The sequence below is a fragment of the Armigeres subalbatus genome, chromosome 3 (genome assembly GCF_024139115.2).
Source record: "Armigeres subalbatus isolate Guangzhou_Male chromosome 3, GZ_Asu_2, whole genome shotgun sequence".
NCBI classification, from domain to species: Eukaryota; Metazoa; Arthropoda; class Insecta; order Diptera; family Culicidae; genus Armigeres; species Armigeres subalbatus.
Window position 1 is genome coordinate 321,790,133 of NC_085141.1, and position 23,049 is coordinate 321,813,181.

Genomic DNA, 23,049 nt, shown 5'->3' on the forward strand with positions numbered 1-23,049 from the left:
TAAAGTTCCTTCAAGAATTCCTCATGAAGTTCCTCCAGGAATTTCTCGGGAAAGTCCGCCAGGAATTCCTCAGGAAGTTCCTCCATGAATTCCTCAGGAAGTTCCTACAGGAATTTTCAGGAAGTTCCTCCACGAATTCCTCAGAAAGTTCCTCCAGAAATTCTTCAGGAAGTTTCTCCAAGAATTCCTCAGGAAGTTCCTCCAAGAATTTCTCAGAAAGTTCCTTCAAGAATTCCTCAGGAAGTTCCTCCATGAGTTCCTCAGGAAGTTCCTCCAGGAATTCCTCAGGAAGTTCCTTCAAGAATTCCTCAGGAAGTTCCTCCAAGAATTCCTCAGGAAGTTCCTCCAAGAATTAGTTGAGAAGTTTCTCCAAAAAATAGTTCCAAAATTACCTAAGAAAGTTATTTCAAGAATTTCTTCGGAATTTTTACCAGGAATTCTACCGCACCTCGAAAAGTTTCTTCAAGAATGCTTTTTAAGTTTCTCAAGGAATTCCTTCGGAGATTTCTCCTGAAGAATTCTTCCGGAAGTTCCTCCATGATTTCCTTTAGAAGTTACTCGAGGAACTCCTCCGGAAGTTTTTCCAGAAATGCTTCCGAAGGCTCCTCCAGAAATTAGTTGGGATGTTTCTCTTGGAATTCTTTGAGAAGTTTTTCCAGGAATTCCTCGGAAGGTTCCTCCAAGAGTTCTTTCCCGAATTCTTACAAAAGTTCAATACAAAATCCTCCAGGAGTTTCTACAAGAATTTCTACGGAATTTTTGAGGTAAACTACGTCTAAAAGGAAGACTCGGATACAGGGTGTAAAATGAAATTTTAAAATTGTGGACCGTCACGAAATCATGTAAGATTTGTAACATTGTTAGGTCAATGGATTTTAAAGATTCATATATCAATCGATTCGCAAACCATCCACCAATTTGTCAGTAGTATTGAAACTTTTAAGTATCAACGCTAAACTATTGAAAATTTTAGTTCTTTTTTGCATCATGCATCTCGTAAGCAGCGCGTTAGAATTCTTGGTAATTGCCTATTTTTAGGGTATTATCAATTGTTGAACTGGGTTGTATGAATGGGGTGGCCCAGCTGCTAGAGACAGTGGAACCTTACTCCCTCACAGAGTGGGAGATGCTGCTAAATCTAAGTAGTAGTGTCGGTGGGATAATTCCTTCTCTTCTATATAAAGCGGAATAATTGGTTCAGTGTACTATATTTGGTTTTACGTAGTTTACGTCGAGCGGTCGTGTCTTGTATACAGCCCCAACATTTTTTTTCCTGGAATACCTTCGGAAATTCCTCAGAAAGTTTACCCGAAATTCTCTCAGGTTATTCCTCCGGAGATTCCTGCAAAATTTTATCTTGAAAGTTCCTGAAGCAATTCCGCTAAATTCCTATTAAAAAAAAATTGTGAAGTCCAGAAATTCCAAAGGTGTTATTACGAAATTTCTCCCTGTCTTCCTCCAGGAAAGGAGATTATTTATTTTTTTACGAATAGTCCCATAGAATGTCCGTCATTTGTTTCTAGGAATTTCTTCTGAAATTCTTTCATGAATTCTTCATAAATTACTTTTGAGAACTATCCAGAAATTTCCTTAAGAAAATTATTTTGAGCTTTTTATTGGAATGTCTTCACTTGTCATAAGACGAGTTTGTACAATCCTATTGAATTCCACCACTTAAAGTGGTTAAGTGGTGGAATTCAATGGGATTGTACAAACTCGTCTTATGGCAGAAATTTCCATTGAAATACTTTCATATCTCACATAGAACTCCCTCCCAACTAAACTCCCAGCCACCCCCAGGAATTCTCCGGAAATATCTTAAGAAGTTTTTCTAGGAATACTTTTATTCAGTTGCGAATTCCTCCATAATTAGGGGAGAGGGGTTTAGAAATCTCAAAAAGTAGTGGACGTCATACTTGAATCGCCCCTAAGACATCTGTCAAAGACAATCAAATGTCTTTCAAAAGTAATCTCGTTGTGTAAGCAGCATTATCCGGAAATTGTTCAACTATCACTCTTAAATCGCGGAGTCCAAAGTACATACATTTTCCTGCCATGATGCGTCTCCGAATTTCTCTGCTGGTATCGTTATCGACGGTCATGTACATGAATTCTTCAACCACCTCGATTTCGTCACCACCGTGGTGGGTGGCTTACATTAACCTCTTTTGAGCCTCTTGTGTTGATGACTAGTCCAATCCGTTTAGCTTCGCTTTTCAGTCTGATGTAGGCTTCCTCCATCCTCTCAAAGTTACGTGCCATAATATCAGTGTCGTCTGCGAAACCAAATAACTGGACGGACTTCGAGAAAATCTTACCACTCGTGTCAATCCCTGCCAGCATTAGCTGCCATAGCAGGTCTCATTCGATTATATCATATGCGGCTTTAAAGTCGATAAATAGATGATGTGTGGGCACGTTGTATTCGCGGCATTTCTGAAATACCTTACGTACGGCGAACACCCGGTCTGTGGTAGAGTGTTCACCCATAAATCCCACCTGGTACTGCCCCACGAACTCTCTTGCAATTGGTGTTAGTCGGCGGCATAATATTTGGGAGAGTACCTTGTAGGCGGCGTTCAGCAATGTGATTGGGCGGTAGTTGCTACAATGAGATCCACTCCTGCGGCAGAACCTAATCCTCCCAAACCTTGGTAATTACCCAGTGCAGCGCTCTACCCAATGCCTCACCACCGTGTTTAAACAGCTGTTCTGATAAGTTCCCGTTTAAGTCCTTACACATATCGGGCTGCTGTGGCATGTGGCCCTTACGTGAACGGTTCAACTTCTCATAGAACTTTGCGTTATTTTGCGCGGTACAGTTGCTCCGTCTCTTCACGGTCTCGATCTTCCTGCTGGCGCTTTTTCCTCCGAAAAATTGAGTTTTGTCTGTTCCGCGCACGTTTGTATCGTGCCTCGTTCGCCCTTGTGCGGTGTTGCAGCAATCTGCATTCTTCTCCTCAACTAACTGCTCACATTCGCCGTCATACCAGTCGTTTCTCTGATCCGGGGCCACCGTGCCTAGTGCAGCGGTTGCGGTGCTTCCAATGGCAGATCGAATATCTCTCCAGCCATCTTCAAGAGACGCTGCGCCTAGCTGCTCTTCCGTTGGGAGTGTCACTTCCAGCTGCTGCGCGTTTTGGACTAGTCTACCGTCTTGTAGCCGCCCAATGTTTAGCCGCGGCGGACGACTCCAGAGTTTTGATCGCAGACATACTGCAACGAGGTAGTAGTCGGATTCAATATTCGCACTGCGGTAAGAGCGGACGTTTGTTATGTCGGAGAAGAATTTACCGTCGATTAGAACGTGGTCGATTTGGTTTTCCGTTACTTAATTAGGTGATTTCCATGTGGCCTTGTGGATATTCTTGCGGTGGAAAAAAGTGCTTCGGACCACCATTCCGGAGAGGCTGCAAAGTTTATGCATCGTTGGCCGTTGTCATTCGACACGGTATGCAGACTATCCGGTCCGATGACCGGTCTATATATTTCCTCCCTCCCTACTGAGCGTTTATGTCACCGATTGCGATTTATACGTCCCGCAGTGGGCATCCATCGTATGTCTGCTCCAGCTGTGCATAGAACGCTTCTTTCTCGTCGTCGGGTCTCTCTTCGTGTGGGCTGTGCACGTAGATGATTCTATAGTTGAAGAATCGGCCTTTTATCCTTAGCCTGCACATCCTTGCGTTGATTGGCTGCCATCCAATCACGCGTTGGCGCATCTTTCCCAGCACTATGAAGCTGGTTCCCAGCTCGTGCCACAGCTTTGGTAGAAAGTAGCCGCTCGATGCCCGCTTTTCCACACTTCCTGTCCTGTCCAGCAGATTTCCTGCAGCGCTACGACGTTGAAGTTGCGGGGATGTAATTCATCGTAGATTATCCTGTCGCAACCTGCGATGCCTTGCAGTTCCATGCTCCAAGCTTCCAATCGTGATCCTTTATTCGTCGACTAGGTCTTTGCCGATTGTATCGAGTCGTATTATCTTCTATGTCGTTCGTAATGGTTGTTTTGAAAGGCGGGTTATTGGGCCTGCGCAAACCTCCTGTCTCGTCGGAGGGCCGTCGTGTCAGGACTGTTTAGCGTCCCACCTAACACCAGGACTTGGGCTTGTGCGCTTTGAGCGGCACACGGTCGTTCGTTTTTGAAACTAATCGGGCTATATTTTTTTGTTTCCATGTGCAAGAATATCTAATAATGTTCCACGCAACGGAAGTCAACTGACTATTTTTAACAATAGAGAATACAGAAAATCCTGTAATGGTTAATTGCATCGCCAAATAAAATGAGCAATACAGAAGTAAATATTTTGATCGTAAAATTTAATGGGCTCGCACTACTGTAACAAGCGACGGAATACAGATGAATAAATAACCCATGACTTTGCTGAAGGAACTTCATAGCTAAAATATCATCGGAGGATTTTTTTCTTCTTTCTGGAAACAAACCGAAATTGTTACAATTATTGAATTGCAAATAAATGTGAAATAATGGAATCTATGTTTCTAAAGTGCTATTACGTCTCTCATGTGTTATAATTTATAAGAAAAAGAAAGTTGTAAAAATCTTTTATTTTCTTACCGAGTGATACAAATGTCTTTTATGATATTGCTTCAACAAATTTGCTCCTGATGTTCCGCTGTAACACGCCGTAAGCTTGCTATAACTGGGTAGAAAACATTAAACCAGCTACATTAAACCAGCATTACAAACATTAAACCAGCTCATTAAATAAAACAAAGTATCCATATCGAAAAAGCCATGATTTTTTTTCTTGAGTTGTACGAACACTGCTGGCATTTGCTGGTACACTCGAAAAGTAGAATGCCATTCGTAATGAACCCTTCAAAATAAGTGCAAATTGCTCCCTTGCTTAGTTTATCAAATCCTAAGTGGTTACCACGCAGCATGGCCAAAACTGCCAAACTAAGCCGTTCCTCATCTTCACGGTTTTGCCGCATGCCTATTAGCATGTGACGACCCAAATTTTGCCCTTGACACGGAATGTCCTACAGGAAAAGTTTCCACACTCTTCACTGTCAATTGCCCAGGGTTTCTTCCGCGTGACAGTCGGTCGGGTGGGCGTCTAAGCTGATTAAATCTGAACCCCAATAAACAATGGTTGGGCCCCGCACATGAAGCAATTCCGAATCCGACCGCCGAGGCATTAATTTCACTTCCGTGCTCGAGGATTAATGGGCACTGTCTCCGTTGATTGTCGTTGGAATCGGGTCTCGTCCCAGCCCAGAAAGGAGATTATTGCCGTCCCAACAAGATGACAGAATGTTCGGAGGAATGGCTTTGTCTGCTAATAGACTATTAGTAATAGTGGTGGGGTTCGCTGGTTTTCACATTAACTGTGTCAGTCAGTAATCCAAAACATTCGTATTCACTACGGGGGAATTCCGCAGTAACCTTTTGGATAGTAACCTTTTGGACATTTATATTCTTCTACTCAGATATTTTTCCATTGTTAGACATTTTTTAACTTATTAATAAAAAATTGTGTCTTTTTAGGGAGACTTTCAGCCCGAGGCATTATCAAAAATTAAATAGAGAAACTTCATCTATCACCACCCCCATATTCGTCTTTTAGCTAAGCAAAGTAATAAATCATAAATATTGGCTGCACAACTGAAATAAATTACAGAATTGAGAAACAAGTCCATATGTTTTAGACGAAGGATAGCAACCAACAAATGCCAACCTATTCGAAGTACCTAAACAGTAAAACAACATTCTTTTATTTATCCATGAGAAGAGACATTTAGAAAAATGCTGAACAGCAATTCGCCAAGGCCGGATCTGGATTTGAACTCCTGCAGTATATGCTTCTTGGTTGGCGCTTGTTTTACCGCTGGACTACGAGCTTTTTTTGAGTATTGAAACGAATGAAATATTGAAAACCTACGTTACAGCAATTACCGACCCCCCCCCCCTCTCTCTCCGATATCTTGTTACATTTTTGTGAAAAAATTGCTTTATTTTTGCATGAAGCGTAGAAAAAAGGTAGATTTTTTCTCCTCGTAAGATTTTACGTAAGTATTGCATGGTCTTTAACCTTCTAGGACTTGCACCGTTATAAAAGTGAATCACAAGCGAAAAAAGCACGCTGGTCATTCAAAACGTAGGTGAGAAAGTATGAGTGGTCCAGGACCATACGAGTTCGGAAGGTTAAATGTATTCGATATTCAATATAACTCTGATAATGTACCATTCACTATTATTGTGTTTTGTTTTTTAATGCTGCACAAAATTTCGATGTCTTTTTATACAGCTTTACTAACAATATGTATTCGAAAAATGGATAATCGTCTAAAGTATCGCACGAAGGACCTTCACGTGATCCACATCAAGCTTGTAGATACCCGTTCCATTGGATGACTCAGCTCTGTTAGACAGTCACAATATTTATTGAATTCCTTCACAGAACTGACACTAGCGGGGAACCGTTGCAACCCATTTCTTAGTTCATCAACCACGACCCTTTTTTACCTTTTTCCTAAAATAAACCTGTCCGTTTCAATTTACTCCATTTGTCAGCGGCAGAAGGATACCAATTTTTCTCGACTGTGACATAGCTTTTAACCTGTGCTCCTAGCCAGAATTTTAGTCCCGACAATTTTTGGCACACATTTCCGCCGAACTTACTCTCTGTGCAAGGACATACTGAAAAGTGGATCAATGACATAAATGACAGGGAAGATGAAAGGACGAATATGACGGTACGTTTCCCTGCGTTCCGCTTTTGTGTCTAGGAAAAGTGCATTTACTCCTCACACGTCTGTTCCAGTTTCCCAGGGCCACAAGAATGTCTATGAAAAGTTTCCAGTTTCATCCAGCAGCGGGAGGCAGGACTCATAAGTTTCCACATCATCCCAAGTCCCAATGGCACAGAAAACTGCATCGTACGGATAAAGTGCGCCAGAATACAAAAGGAAGCAAATTGAGGCAATCCGAAGTTATGTGTGCAGCTCTCCGTTTGATGACAGTGGCGAAGGGACCAAGGCAAGGCGGTAATATAACTTCATAACGTTTGCGACGAAGATATGAAAAATGGTTGTCACAGATAGCGCTACATATAATACCGGTTATCTACAAATTTATTCACGTACGATAGGTTGGAAGCTACAGTGGTCTGAGGGTGGCGGAATAATTGAAATAAAATTTTGGAATCTGCATGTTGGATTACATATTTAGGCACATTTTGTCGTTGTTGATGTATAATAATTTTGACAACATGTGACATTTTGTATAGAATCGAAATGTACCACTGTGCCTCTTACCGTGGTTCCAGCAAATGCGTATCGAGATAATTGATACTCATCATTATTTGCACAGAACTATGGACCAAAAAGTGGAGAAAAAAGTCAAATCAAACTGCAACATTGATAACCATTTATACAGTTCAACCAGCTCTTAAGTCATCAACGTGATAAATAAAAATGTATTACTTATGACTGATATTACAATCCAGATTTTTTTTAAAGGGTTTTCCACATGATGCATTCATTGTTCATCGTTTGACGATACCTTCCCCTGGACTCTGTGGAATGTTTATACTTGGTTTGACTCTTCCTTTTTCGCAGCTTAGATTCTATAACTTCCGACTGGCAGTTGTAGTCCTGGAAAACATTTCAAATAGCACGAACTCGTTAGTGGGAATTATGATTGTTTGGATCGTTTGATTTACTTTTCATCCAGTCCAACGATAGACAGACATGCTTTGAATTGCTAATTTGATGTGTACATATGCATGAAGAAGTTATCCTCTTGGGGCAATGTGTGGATCGAACAAATTTCAAATGAGCAATAAATATTCCATGAAAATTGCATAATCTCTGTTATCCTGGTTGATCATAAATATACATGACCTTGACAATAGTGATGCAATGAAATGAAAATCGAATTATTTCTTGTCAAGCAAAGTTAATTGCCTATTTTCCTGGTATTGACCACCCGGGGATATTAATTACAATGTTCCGAAAACTTGATGTGCGTATGCACAGCGTGTAGAAGATTTAATTCGAAAAATGTATTGGAGGTGACCACATATCTTCGAAGGGTTTGAACGTAGGACGCTCAGTTAGGGTTTGAAATTCCGAATAATATCCCGTGGTGAATTTCAGATGAATTTCCCGAGGAAAATGGTAACAATTTTCAATAAAAAATAAAAAATTTAAATTTCTGTGGAAATTTAAAAAAAATGCCGTTGTAATTAACTTATTTATCCTCAGTTCTTATTCTTCACTTGCCACTTTCTTTTTTGCAACTTACCATTTTGTGCATCTCATATCTAACTCCCCTTCAGCCCTACCGTCCTGCTTGGTCACGATTAGTCGACAACTAAGAAGCTTTTACCAAATGCAAACAAATATTTTCATCTATCTGAGCGATATGTGTGAATGTGAGAATAAAAAATAGTTTGCCATACCGGCCAAACACCTCAACAGTGTCTTTAAAATCTATTCTCCCTAATTGTTTCCTCAAAATCAAATTTTCACATCACTTGAAAAAATAATTTATTTTGGGTTTTATTATTTCTCGTCGAATCATGCAAAATGGAGCAACTTTGCCAAAATTTTGAATGGGATTTTTTTTACACGTGTAAAAAAAATTCGAGTAAAAACAAAATCGAGTGGATTGCCCTTTCCGTCCCTAACGTCTATTTTAAGGGCTTTCAAAAATTAAAACCAACTTTTTTAAAACGATTCCTTCGCAATAACTTCCGGATGGATACCAATTTTCGATTCATACTGGTTTCGAATCAATCCACAGTACGGTTCCAGAATTATTTTGGAATCCGTTTAGGTCATGAAAATGTGTCCATTTACAAATTCAAGTCAAAACAGGTCGTGTGACACCTTAAACTTTATGATTTTGCAGAGCAGTGATGAGGGTCATGAACCGAATGGAATGCAAGTTGTGGTGAAGGAATCGGTCAAGAAATGTGTTTTTACAGCTCAGTTTTAATTTCCTTTCCGTGTCCCTGACGTCTGTTTTTAAGGGCTTTCACTTAAAACAGATGTCAGGGACACGGAAAGGTATAGTAATAAGGTGGCGTAAAATTTAACGATTGGAGGTCGTTCAATAATGACGTCATAGGTTTTAGGGGAGGAGGGGTCTAAGTTTGTGTGACAGTACATATACTAGGTATACAAAAAGCGTGACAGAGGGAGGGGGGATCTAGAAATCTTAAAAAGTAGTGAACGTCATATTTGAATCATCCCTTGGCGAAGAGGTTCAAAAACTTGCTTAGCAGTTTGAGAGGGTGTCAGGTCATTAGGCCGAATTATCAAAAAGAAACAAAAAAGTGAAAAATGAGAAGTTCTTTCTTCACCTTACCCATTCTTCCTTCTCCTTTCTTGCATCTTCCTTCTTTTATCTGTCTTCATTTTCCTTCCTCTTCCTTTTTCTTTTCCGCTCTTCCTTCTTTCTTCTTCCTTCTTCTTTGATACTTATTTCTTCTCCCTTCTTCCTGTTTCTTTCTGCATTCTTTTTCCTTTATTCTTCTTCTTTCTTAGTTCTTACTTTTTCCTTTTTTATTCTTTCTTCTTCCTTTTTCCTCTTTCCTTCTGCCTTCTTCCCTCTTCTTTCTTTCTTCTTCCCTCTTCCTTCAACCTTCTTTCTTCCTTCTTCATTTTTTCCTTCTTCCTTCTTCATTTTTCCGCTTTCCTTCTTCCTTCTTTCTTCTTCTTTCTTCTTCCCTCTTACTTCTACCTTCTTTCTTCTTCACTCTTCCTTCTTCATTCTTCTTTCTTCCGTTTTCTTCCTTCTTTCTCCCGTCTTCCTTCTTCCTTTCTTCTTCTTTCTTTCTTCTTCCTTCTTCCTTCTTTCTTCTTTCTTCTTCCCCCTTCCTTCAACCTTCTTCCTTCTTTCTTCTTTCTTTATTTTTTCTTCCTTCCTTCTTCATTTTTCCTTTTTCCTTCTTCCTTCTTTCTTCTTTCTTCTTCCCTCTTACTTCTACCTTCTTTCTTCTTCACTCTTCCTTCTTCATTCTTCTTTCTTTCTTCTTCCTTCTTCCTTTTTTCTTCTTTATTCTTCCTTCTTCCTTTTTGCTTTTTCCTTCTTCCTTCTTACTTTTTCCTCTTTCCTTCTTCCTTCTTCCCTCTTCTTTCTTTCTTCTTTCTTCTTCCCTCTTCCTTCTACCTTCTTTCTTCTTCATTCTTCCATCTTCTTTTTCCGTTATCTCTATTCTTTATCCCGTCTTCCTGCTTTCTTCTTCCTTTTTCCTTCTTCCTTCTTCATTATTCTTTCTTTCTTCTTTCTTTTTCCCTCTTCCTTCTTTTTCTTCATTCTTCCATAATCATAACAATGACCAAAGTCTTTCGTTTTTTCACAGCAACAAGCCATAAATATGCTTATTGATCTGTACTGATGAAAATGTCAACATTACATCAAAGTTTCAGGATATTTGGATTTGAAGTTATTGCTTCAATATGGGGACACTTGATCCCCCGTTAGTCACCCATACAAAAATTTGGCGAAAAAATTCAAAAAAATTAAAAACCGTTCTTAGGCTTCTAATTTTTTGTAGATTTGACGGATTTGATGAAGGGTTGTCAGGAAAAATTATTTATTGCGTAGATCTCATAGAAGGGGATCAAGTATCCCCAAATTTTAAAATTGCATGTGCTGTCGAATTCAATACCAAAAATCGTACATGTATACGCACAGCAATTCGATAATTCCGCGTATTTTGAACGGAAAATATTTAAAAAAATCTGAGGCACCTTTCTAACTTTATGAAAGCAAGTTCTTGGAGAGGGATCAAGTTCAATTTCCCCCAAATATTTTCAAAGTCGATTTTTGACAGCAATCCAAAAAATCGATTGTATCAATAACAACAATAATTTAAGGAAAGTCATACATCAGTAAAGTTAAATATTATATTTCTTAGAGAATCTGTGTGGAAATCGCGTATGTTTATTTATTTTTGGTTGTGATACATCGGAAATCAGAAAAGGGGATCAACGGATTTTTTTCCGTTTTCTTCCTTCTTTCTCCCGTCTTCCTTCTTCCTTCTTACTTCTTCCTACTTTTTCCATTTTTCTTCCGTTCTACTTCTTCCTCACTTCGAACTACTCATTTCTCACACTCCAGTTCTCATTCGGCCTAATGACCGTTCGACCTAATGACCGTTCGGCATAATGACCATTCGGCCCAATGGCCTTCAGCCTAATGACCTTCGGCCTAATGATCCAGCATCGTTGGAGAGTGCCCATAATTTTAGTCTTGGTCTCCCTAGTCCTATTGAGCATCAGGTCACGCAAAGGTTCGAAGACATTCCTAGTCAAGAGAATGTTTATGGCCCTTTGTTGGAAACTAATTTGGATGAAGTGAGATCTATTACTAAAAAAAATAATATGAAAGCCTCGGGTGATGATGGTATCTTCTGCATAGTTATGAAAAAACTTCCTGAGAGCTCTTTAACCTTTTTGGTTAATTTATTTAACAAATGTTTTTATATGGCATATTTCCCAGCCAAAGTTATTCCAAATTTAAAGCCAGACAAAAATCCAGCTGAAGCTTCTAGTTATCGCCCAATCAGTTCACTTTCTTCAATAAGCAAACTGTTTGAAATGATTATTTTAAATCGAATGATGGTGACGACTTCAACAGATTGTGGGAAAATATCCACGTAGCTGTGACTACATCAGCGCAGTCGAATGCTAGTGGTTTGTCCGAACATGGTTTTCCGGCGAAACTGATTAGACTGATACGAGCAACGCTGGATGGCTCGAAATCAAGTATTCGGATTGCAGTGCCAACCTCGTTTGTGACCTTAGATGGATTGAAGCAGGGTGATGCACTTTCGAATTTATTATTCAACATTGCACTCGACGGCGCTATAAGGAGATCTGGCGTGCAGAGGAACGGCACTATCATCACACGGTCGCATATGCTCCGGGGCTTTGCGGACGACATCGACCTTATTGGAATCGATCGCAGACCAGTAGTGGAAGCTTTTGTCCCACTGCAGATTATGGTCTAGTTGGATTTCGAATTTCTTTATTTTTTTATTGAGGCTTCGCTGCTGCGATGTTCAGCTAGCTTCCAGTCTAGTGTTTGTTTACAGATTTCGGTAAGGAATGGCCGACCCAGTTCACATCTGTTCCCGAATTTCCGTTGCTATCGGTCTCAGGTGACAACGAGTTGTGAGGCCAGGCACAAATTATGTATCGCAGGCATGTGTTGATGAACACATGTAGTTGAATGTTCTCCACTGATACATACCTTTTTTCTATGCCGTATAACAGCACAAATTCACGTTAGAGTTGGAAATTTGGGTTTTCGTGCGTTCACTTATCTGTCTGTTTTCCAGATATTTTTTTATACTCGCAAATGCAGGTACCGCCGTCTGACGCTATTTGACGACCAAGATTTTGGAAGCTTTCAACATTCTCCATTGATTGTCCGCCTACTGTGAAACGGGAACGGGTACTTTTATGCCCAGGGAATGTGTGATAATTTCCAATCCGAAAATTGCCCGGCACCGGGAATCGAACCCAGCCACCCTCAGCACGGTCTTGCTTTGTAGCCGCGCGTCTTACCTCACGGCTAAGGAGGGCTAGGATAGTTTTGCAAATAACTTTGAGAATGGTACACAGCAGCATTATGCCTTGCCAGTTATCGCATACAGCCACTTTTTTTGGGCACCTTCACTCTAAGATACCCTGCATCCAGTCGACCGGGACAGTTGCGGTGTCCCAGATATCACGAAATAAACAGTGCAATAGTTGGGCGGATGTCATGAAGTCAGCTTTGAGCATCTCGGCTGATATGCAATCGGCCCCTGGGGCTTTATTCTGGTCAGTTGGGCCGCCCGCTTAAGCGTCGTTTGATTATTCTCGCTGGTGGCGATGAAGGCGTGCTCGATGGTGGACTATTGATCTTCTGCGCTGCCACCTTTCGGAATATCTGCAGCACAAGTCTCCAGTTATTCAACGAAGGGCCGCTTCACCATGGCGTGTGTTAAATCGTCATCTAACTTTCTCCTCCTGTCCATGAATCCGCGCAATGCTCAGGCGAGTTTCGCCGATGAGACGCGATATCGGCACTACGATTATTCCGTGCATCAATAAGTCTCCGTCCACATTTTCGGTTTTTCTTCTTCCTCCTTTTCCTTTTTTTTCCACATAATTGTTATTCCTTTTATCTGCATTTTCTCTTTCTTCCTTATTCTTAATTCATTCTTTATTGTATCTTTTTTAAATCATTTGGACAAGATCTATTTTTTTATTTTTCCTTTTAATTACTCATTATTTTTTCTTTCTTCCTTCATTCCCATCTCCTCTTTCCTGTTCCATTTTTTCTTCTTTCTTCCTCCTTCCTTCTTCAGTTTTCTTGCTTCCATAGTTCTTCCTTGCTTCTTCTTTTCTTCTTTTCTTTTCTTTCTTCATTCTTCCCTTTTCTTTCTTCCTTATTCCTTCTTTCTCCTTGGATCTTCATTAAGTCTCTTTCTCACCACTCACTTCTCAAGACTTGCTTATTATTTCTTTCTTTTCACTTCTCATCACTTACTTTGAACATCTTATTTTGATGTAGGACTTAAGTCTTGCTTTACTATACCGGTTATCATTTCAACATTTCGCAATAGAGAGCGTTATGCTGGCATGGAAGGTTGTGTAGCTAAGCAGCGTCCATCTGACTGAACATATTTTCACGATTAACCCATTAATTCAAAGTAAAGTTGATTCGTTTTCTTACTACTTTAATCCTCTTCATGCCTCTATCAACACCAACAATAGTAGCCTTTATGGAACGAACAGCCTAGACACTTTTTATTTCGGCAGCTCGGAAAAAACACGCACAGTCGTGTGACCTGCAAAATAAAAACTGATATCCCGGCAATAATTACGTTTAGTAGCTGATTTTCGGCTAATTATTTGCTGATTTTCTGCTATTTTGACAGATATCTCGGCATAAAACATGTTTGCTGGGACTCGGCTGTGCGAATCTCAGTAAAAGTTTAACAACTTGCTGAGATCGCGGTAAAAACAGTTAAATGTGTAACCTCTATAAAGCAGTCGATAAGGTGTTTTGGCTAAAATGAGCGCAACTATACGCCATTCTTGTTGAAATTGTAGGTTCTAGTCCCTTTGCAGTCATACAATTCTTGTAATTGCTCACCGAACATTCTTGCGAAAAATGAGTGAAAAACAAATAAACTTTCAAATTCGCTCTAGAAAATAGAGTGGTGTGGTGAGTGAAAGACGTTTTTCACCACAAACTACTGAAAAAGATTCTCCTTTGACCCGAAAATCGTCTCATCGTAACTAAAAATACGAACCTTGCTGATATTAAAATGATTGTCATTTTTAATATATCAATAAACTATCATCAAATTTGCCATTGCTTCAGAATTAAAATGGAAGTACAGAATATACTTAATACAAATGCTTGGAACATAATAATTTAACATTTTACATTTATTCAAATTCTACGTCTACTTGCGGTTACGTCTCCGACATTATTTTTCACTTTTTATTTAGGTATCTATCACTCCGCCCTTCTTATTTCTCACTTCACCCATTTTAGACTAAATGGCATTCTGCCGAATAATGTTAAACTCTCCTTACATAGCTTTGACATAAACTAATGAGGTTATGGACAAAAAATAAAAAAAAAAACATTTCACCTACGGATTAGTTTTGCACTACTTATAAAGTAAACATATAAGGTACACTGGGGGAAGTGGAAAAAGGGGGTAAGTGTAAAAATCGACTCGAAAAATTGGAATTGTACATACTTTACAGTTTTTACCACATCATAACATTATGCAAGAATATACTTTGATGCTCACACTAATACTATGTTGAAATTTGTATAATACATACACTAACACGGTTAACGCTTGAACTGTAATTTTAGGTTTAGCGAAAAGTTGATTTTTGCAATCATAAAATCATTTCTTATTTGCAACAATTGTCCCTTTTTCCAGTGAATTTATATCACAGGTGACCATTGTAATACAATTAAACTAATCCCATTCAATTGGTAGTGGTTTGTACCAAGAAAGCAAATAATTCAAAGATTTTACACTTACCCCAGGTATCAAACACTACGGGGGAAGTGGATAATGTTCTAATTACGCAATTGTTTTCTTCCCTTCAGGGTTTATTTCGATAGCTGTGAATCTCAATATGTTCCTTCTTTGTTGTCATTGTGATTCCAGTGGTGATTGGACTAATATAAATGAGAAAATGCCTGATTAATCCACCTATCGGTATTGATGCCTTTCACATGTTCTACATATGAAAAAAATGTATAAGAAAGTAAAAAATAGCACTGATAGGTGAATGTATTCTATAATTCACATTAATTTTTATTCATAACAAGTTTCGCCGTTGAATGCATTTTTTTTGCGAACAAATTGGTTAAGGAAAAGTGCTTAAGAATAACTGAAAATTATGTACGTGCTTTGCGCACAGACATACAAACAAATACGCACATACAGACATCATCTCAATTCGTTAAACTAAGTTGATTAGTCTTTAACCCTGTAAGTCCCATTTTTCCTTTAAAAAGTTCATCTTTGGGGTGACCATATAGATTTTACGTACAATTAGTGTTCGAAAAGGCAAAACCAGCCCTGCCCTAGCTATTACGAGAATTCCTTGAGGATCTATTCCGTTCAGGTAATGAAATTATTCCACAAAAGATACTCAGAACAATTGCCGTATTGATTTTAGTTATATGTAACTACTCATCACTATAGAAGGTCAAGGTAACATGAGTTTTCCACTTACCCCATCCCACTAGGGTAAGTGGAAAAACAACTCCTAATTTTAAAATCTATTTCCATAAATTTCAAGCGACCAAAATGGTATGAATTACCGCACAGTTGGTGCAAAATTGACTGTTTTTGATAGCACATTTTGATTGAACGCATTTAGATCATTCAAACTGGTTTTACACTAATTCAAACATGCACTATCGATTTTTCCTTTTCCACTTCCCCCAGTGTACCTTACTGAGAATATATATCTTCTATCTTCTTCTTCTATATACATAAAAATGAATTTCTGTCTGTCTGACCTTTATAGACTCCGACATGGGCGTAGCTAGAGGGGGGCAGGGGGGGCCGTCGCCCCCCCCCCCCTAAATGTTGGAAAGATTGAACGGGTACTGAAATGAATTCGCTTAAACATGTGCACTTTACGATCCAATCATATTCAGAAATGGGTTTTTGAAATTCAAAAGATTCCCAAAAAAACTTATAAGGGTATCCAGGATCCATACTACATGAAATTTCAAAACAACTCGAAACATTTCGGGCTCAAGAATTCTCCTAGAAATCCTTCTAGAAGCTCCCCTGGGAACTTCTAAATTCCTCCGGAAAGTTATCCACAAATTCCTCTGAAAATCGTTTTAAAATCCTTCTCCTGTATGTAATTTCTCCTTACCTAGAAACCCCCAACTATTTTTTTTTGGAAATTCATGTGGAAGTTTCTTGCAGATTTCTTTTCTTCCCTTCAAGTATTACATCTAGACATTTCTTCGGCTATTCTTCCAGGAAAATCTGCAACACTTCCTTCAGGAATGCATTCTAGAGTTCTAAAGTTCCTCTAGGAATTTCTACAAGAATTCGTCCAAGTATTTCCCCGGAAATTCTTCTCTTACTTCAGGAATTTCTCCGGGATTTTTTCCGCGAAATTGTCCTAAAATTCTTTCCGGACTTCACTCGGAATTTACTCCAGAATTTCATTCGGAAATTAATGTTAGAGTTCCTACAGGATATCTTCCAAGAGTTCTTACTAGAATTTCTTCAGAACAAACAAAGAACAGCAATTCCTCTGGGAATACTTTCTGGATTTCATCTGGTAATTTCTGCATTAATTCCTCCTCTGATATTTCTCCAGAAATTCCTTCATGAACTTCTCCAATAATTATTTCAGTACTACCTTGTGAGAATTCCTCTGGAAGTGCTTGTGGAAGTTCCTCCGGGAGCTCTCCCACGAGTTTTCCAAAAGTTCCTCTAGTAATCTCTCCAGGAACTTCATAGGGGATTCTTTGAGGATATTTGGCAGGAATTTCAAGGAAAATGGGATTTCGGAAGTTCCTCTAGAAATTCAACTCCAAGTATTCCATCGGCTGTTCCACTGAAAATTTCTCCGGGAGTTCCACGAGTAGTTCCTCCGGAAATTCATTCAGACTTTCTTTCAGGAGTTCATTAAGGCTTTCTTTTGGAATTTATCTACAAATTCCTTCAGAAGTTCCTCGGAAAATTTCTCTAGGCGCTCCTCCGGGAGGTCCTTCAAGAATTCTTCCAGGAGTTTGTCCTGGAATTCATCCAGAAGTTCTTACGAGAGTTCCTCCAGGATTTCCTCCGGAAATTCTTCCTGTAGTTCTTCAATAAATTCATCTAGAAGTTCCTCTAGCAGTTCTTCCGAAAATTCCTCTGATACTTTCTGATTCCTACAGAAATTCCTACAGAATTCCTACAGATTCCTACTTTCTAATTCCTACAGAAATTCCTCTGGGAGTTCCTCCGGAAATTACTCCGGGAGTTCCTTCTCAAAGGAACTGCCGGTGAAACTCCCGGAGAAATGCTCATAAAAACTGCTGGTGGATCTCCCGGAGGAATTCACGTAGGAACTGCCGGAGGAGCTCCCGTAAGAACTCCCGGAAGAATTTCAGGAGAAACTAGAAGAATTCCTAGAGGACCTCCCGGAGGAACTCCCAGAAAAACTATCAGAATAACTTCGGCAGGAATTTCCAGCTAATTTTCTGAAGGAAGCCTAAATGATTTCCTGAAAAAAGCCTGAATGATCTCCCGGAAGAGCTACTGATGGAGCACCCGGAAGAATTTCTGAAGAAACTCCCGGGAGAATTTTCAAATGAACCTCCGGAGGAACTGCCAGTGAATCTACCAGAAGACTTCTCGGAAAAAATCTTGGAGAATTCGTCATATAGACAAATCTCATCTAGCTGAAACCTTTGTAGGGGTATGCAGCAGGACCATCATCATCATCAGAGGACCTCCCGGAGAATTCCTTGAAGAGCTCCCAGAGCTCCCAAATTCTCGGAGGAGCTTCTGGAGGAATTTCTGTATAATTCCCGGAGGAAATTCTGGAGAAATTCCCGGAAGAATTTTCAGAGAGCCCCCGCAGGAACTGCCGATAGAACTACCGGAATAATTCTCGGAGGAAATCCTGGAGGAACTCTTGGAGGATCTGCCGGTTGAACTCCTGGAAGAATTCCCGGAGGAACTCCCGGAGGAATTTTCGAAAAAACTCCTGCAGGATGTCCAGTGGAAATCTTGAAGTTTCCACCGGAATTTTTTCTGGATTTCTTTGGGAATTAATCTAGGAACTCCTCCAAAAATTCTATTGTTGATTTTATTTTCGGTATAATTTCTGTATACATTTTCCGTGGAATTCCTGGAGAAATTCTTTGAAATTTTCACAAGAAATTATTCGAAACTTTCACGGAAAAATCATGGAATTTACACAGGAAGTTCGAAGATTTTTCGCGAAATTCTCAGGAATGTTTATTGGCAATTCTGCGGAATTTCCACGAAACATTCTTAGGAATTCCACGGTGCAATTTTTCAGATTTTTTTATGAGAAACAGCACGAAAGAATTCTGAAGAATTCCCTGCAGAACTTATAAAATAATTCGTGGGTGATTTCTTGGAGTAAATAATGGTGGAATTTTCGGTCAATTCCCGGCGAAATTGATGGTGGAATTCCTGAAGACATTGCCGAAGAAATTGCTGGAGGCATTCCTGAAGAATCCGGGCGTGAATGCGTCACGTTTATTGGCATTACGTTTTAGTACAAAACGCTGACTTCAACGCTGACGCGCAATGCGCTGTTGAGATTCAGCCTTTACTGGTGGTTGTGGATTTGATTTCAAAGTGTTTGGAGCTTAGAAGGAAAAAGTACCAAGCACTAATATTCATGTGTTTTTATAAAACTACTATAAAACTACGATTCAGAAGACCTAAAAAATTTGCCAACCCCCCCCCCCCCCCCCCCCAAATCGAAATCCTGGCTACGCCCATGGACTCCGAAACTACTAAACCGATCGGCGTGAAAATTTGTATGCAGAGATTTTTGGGGCCGGGGAAGGTTCTTAAGATGGTTCGAGACTCCTCCCCTTTTTGGAAAGGGGGGCTCTCATACAAATGAAACAGAAAATTCTGCATAACTCGAGAACTAATCATAGAGTAAATCAGTTTTAGGCGAAGCGAAGTTCGTTGGGTCTGCTAGTGGAAAATATATTCAACATCCAGCACGTTGAACGGTAGCAACAGCTGCACGCACTGTACACAAACGAAATGACTCGTGGTCACGGCGATAATTTCATTCCCATTTCCTGCGGTTGTGCGGTGGTTAAAAAAGCTTCTGCACCTGATGGTTCAATTCCGGCGTTCGTTTTCCGGAGTGTTTCGCTCAAGGTAATAGCTGTATATGTTGATGATAAACTTCCTTCGAAGGAGCCTGCATTAAAGTATTCTCGATTATAGTTTAGTTTTCAGGATAAACATTCTGAATCTATGAACGACTTTGATGTTGAGGTACGTATTCGTGAAATTGCAATCAAATAGTGAAGATAAATAGGATAGTACTAAATAACTCGTCTTATGACAGGTTAATACAATCCACTTATAAAGCTGATAAAATAATTTTCTTCCCATGCTAAACAAAGCATCTAAGATTCAGTTTGTGTAAGAACAAAAATCAGATATCAATTTATTTCCCCAGAAATATAATCATTAGTCATGTTTTGAACGTCGTTCAAATGAAATCGATCAATAATATTGGGTTATCCGTGACTGAAGAATCAAATTGTGAGATATAGTTGATTTATTGAACATATGCGTTTCTTAACTTCTGATTCTTGTTAACCAATTCAAACGGACTGCAAGATGAAAGCCATCGATAGAAATTCGCCAACAGATTTACAAATTCTAAGCATGTATACGGCATCAACAATGATCAGACGGCACAGGAAGTCATTTCCGGAAGAGGGTTAGAGAAAATCGATTACACGTGCAATTTTGAGCTTTCGGGTTGATAAAGTCCTCGAGAGTCGAGACGTTGGATTGAAGGATATAGAAACGGCGACGATGCGTAAAGGGATTGCAAAAATCAATTTGCATAATTTCAATTCAAGCTGGGCGAATATATCACACCGTTTCTCGGTATTCACCTTCTGGTAAATTTAAGACGCATTTCATTTACTTCACGGAAGAATAAGTATTGGATGTTTATGTCTTGCTGATTTTAACAGACTATTTGATGTTTCTTCACCGATTGAATGAACATTGATCTGTCGAGTGATTGTTAATGTTAAATGTGATTTTTGGCAGAGAGGTTTTATTAAAAACAACTAACTCGTTAAATTAGAGATCATAAACATTAAATCTATTATGTCAATTCTATTACATCTTAACGTAACACTTGACGTGAGATAACAAGTACCCAATCGACGTATCCACTCAGACAAGAAAGCTTCTGGTACTTATCCTTAAGCTCCTACATTCCGATTGTTCACTATAAAAACCGACCCATTCAGCAGTCTCCATATAGTTTGAATCAACACAATGGCTCATATTCACCTGCTGTTAGCTACAACTGTTTTCGTCGCGGTATCTGGTCTCACGACCGAATTCAATCCGCTTCGTCCCTGGTGGAACACTCCCAGTCCCAGCTCCGGGGCTCGCGTGGTGGGTGGCTACGAGGTCGACGTCAAAGATGTTCCTTTCCAGGTATCTTTGGGAAATGGCTTCGGTCACTTTTGCGGTGGATCTCTTCTGTCAGAGCGATGGGTACTAACCGCTGGTCATTGTGCCGACAATCGGGACCAAGGCCTTCGGGTCCGCGTTGGTACGAGTCGGCATGCCTCCGGTGGACAGTTGTACACAGTGAAGACGGTTCATCAACATCCGCAGTACAACGAGGCTACTATCGATTACGATTTTTCTTTGCTGGAGCTAGACGAAACAGTTACTTTTGGGGAGAACTGTCAACCCGTTGATCTGCCGAAAAAGGACCAACCGGTCGCAGATGGTGCCTGCCTGCAAGTTTCGGGATGGGGTAATACTCAGAATCCGTCGGAATCCCGTGATGTGCTTCGGGCTGCCAACGTTCCGGCGGTGTCGAATAAGGAATGCAGCCGTGCTTACTCAGCGTTTAACGATATTACTGATCGGATGCTTTGTGCTGGTTTCAAGAATGGCGGTAAGGATGCCTGTCAGGGTGATTCTGGTGGTCCTTTGGTTGAAGGTAACACACTGGTCGGTGTGGTTTCGTGGGGAGTTGGCTGTGCCGAAGCCGGATATCCAGGAGTGTACTCTCGTGTGGCTGCTGTTCGCGATTGGGTCAAAAAAGTCAGTGGAGTTTAGAAAACATGCGAAATATTATTGGACTTTTCATGAGTTTTGGACTAATTTCTTTAATTAAGTTTTGAAAAATATTTGTCGAAAATCTAAATAAATAATCAAAATAAATTTATTTTCATGTCATAGGTTTTTTTTTATTACCATACGCCAAATGGTCTCAGATTTCATGGAAATTTTTCCACGTGCAGGATTTATAGATTTATTAGCATTAGCAATTCGCACAAATCTGTAGGTGGTACAAGCCTTGACTATTTGTATGAGATTAGCATTACTTCCATTAATTATCTCAGATATTGATTTGGGACTGATCGCTCTATTTGAGGTGGAAGCAAGGCAATTTCCCAAGGTTGAGATCTATCCTGGGCAGGATAGGAAAAATTAGTAGCAAGTACTTATATGTGAGAAGTGGGAATTGGGTACGAGGAATGAGATGAAAGGAGTGAGATGTGACAATGGAGAAGGGTGAAATGAGAAGTGAGTAGTGATAAATGGGAAGTGGGAAGTAAGATGTGAAAAGTTAAGATCTTTACGTCTCACTTTGTACTGCTCACTTATTATTTCTCACTTCTCACCTCTGGCTTCTTACTTCTGATCGACGTTTCTCTGCTCATCTCTCGTTTATCATATCTCGCTTTTTTCCACATTTCGCACTTCTTGCCAATAATTTCCCACTTTTCACTTCTCAGTATTCACTTCGGACATTGCGCCTTTCATTTCTCATTTCACACATCTGTTGAGAGAAAAATATAACGTTTTTGCCAAACGTCATTCGGCTAGATTAAATTTTGTATCATTTCACGGAATTTTATCTCGCGATACGATATTTCTCCGAAAGATATTTCGTGAAACGCCATTTAGCGGAATCAGTTATAATAAATAATAATTATTTTTTATTAAATTCTTCTTATTTACATCTCAATAGAGTTTTTCAGCCAGACTAACCCTAACGGGTTAGAAGCAGTGTAAGTAACATTTTGGTCAAACTTCAGTTGACTTGTCACTTTTTCATGTCAGTTCTCACTTCTCGCTTGTCACTTGATGCTTCTAACTTGTCACTATTCACTTCTTATTTGTCCCAATGACCATTCGGCCTAATGGCCTGATACCCAACAGATGTTCCAAATCATGAAGCTTAAGACACAGATAAGTATACGTAACAGCTAGAACAATTTCCTTTACAATCTTCCGCTCAGTTACTTTACCACCACCTCATGAGCATGTTGCACAAAATAATAATGACAATGTCAACAGAAGGTGTTAGAGTCACATGACAAATATAAAGGTATTCTGCATGTGCAACTCGTAAACATTTGAATTTAAAACGACCGTTGATCTCATGGTCGATGTGAACTTCATTAGTATTACGGCTGGTTGTCTGAGACTAAGGCGTCGAAAGCCAGGCTTCAGAACTGGTCAAAACGTGGCCACTTTCCCAAGGAACCAGCATTCCAGGGTGTCTCGGAATGTGAGCATACCATTAGAGAAGTTTTCCACAAGCTGTTATGATAATGAACTAAAATTCTTTTACAAAGCTTCAGCTACCGGTTCTGATGATGCATTCCAACTTGTTTTACACAGCTGTGCTAAAAATGGTTTCCAGTGGAAAATGAGCGATATCAAAGCGTGTTATCGTGGTTTTTCGGTGGGGCTGGCTATCCGATTCTGTTTTTTCACACTTGTTTACAAGTGCAATAAA

General features: G+C 39.7%; 2 protein-coding genes across 7 annotated transcripts in view; both read left to right on the plus strand.

The window, feature by feature from the left end:
* LOC134222693 (transmembrane protease serine 9-like) overlaps positions 1-21,465 on the plus strand; it is a 56,973-nt gene extending 35,508 nt beyond the window's left edge. The window contains exon 2 of the mRNA XM_062701851.1: positions 20,547-21,465. Coding sequence (XP_062557835.1) covers positions 20,547-21,356 — 810 coding nt within the window. The 3' untranslated portion in view covers positions 21,357-21,465. The remainder of the gene's footprint in view (positions 1-20,546) is intronic.
* Positions 1-23,049, plus strand: part of LOC134225461 (beta-arrestin-1) — a 295,165-nt gene that overhangs the window by 176,132 nt on the left and 95,984 nt on the right. The gene's annotated exons all lie outside the window — the stretch shown is intronic.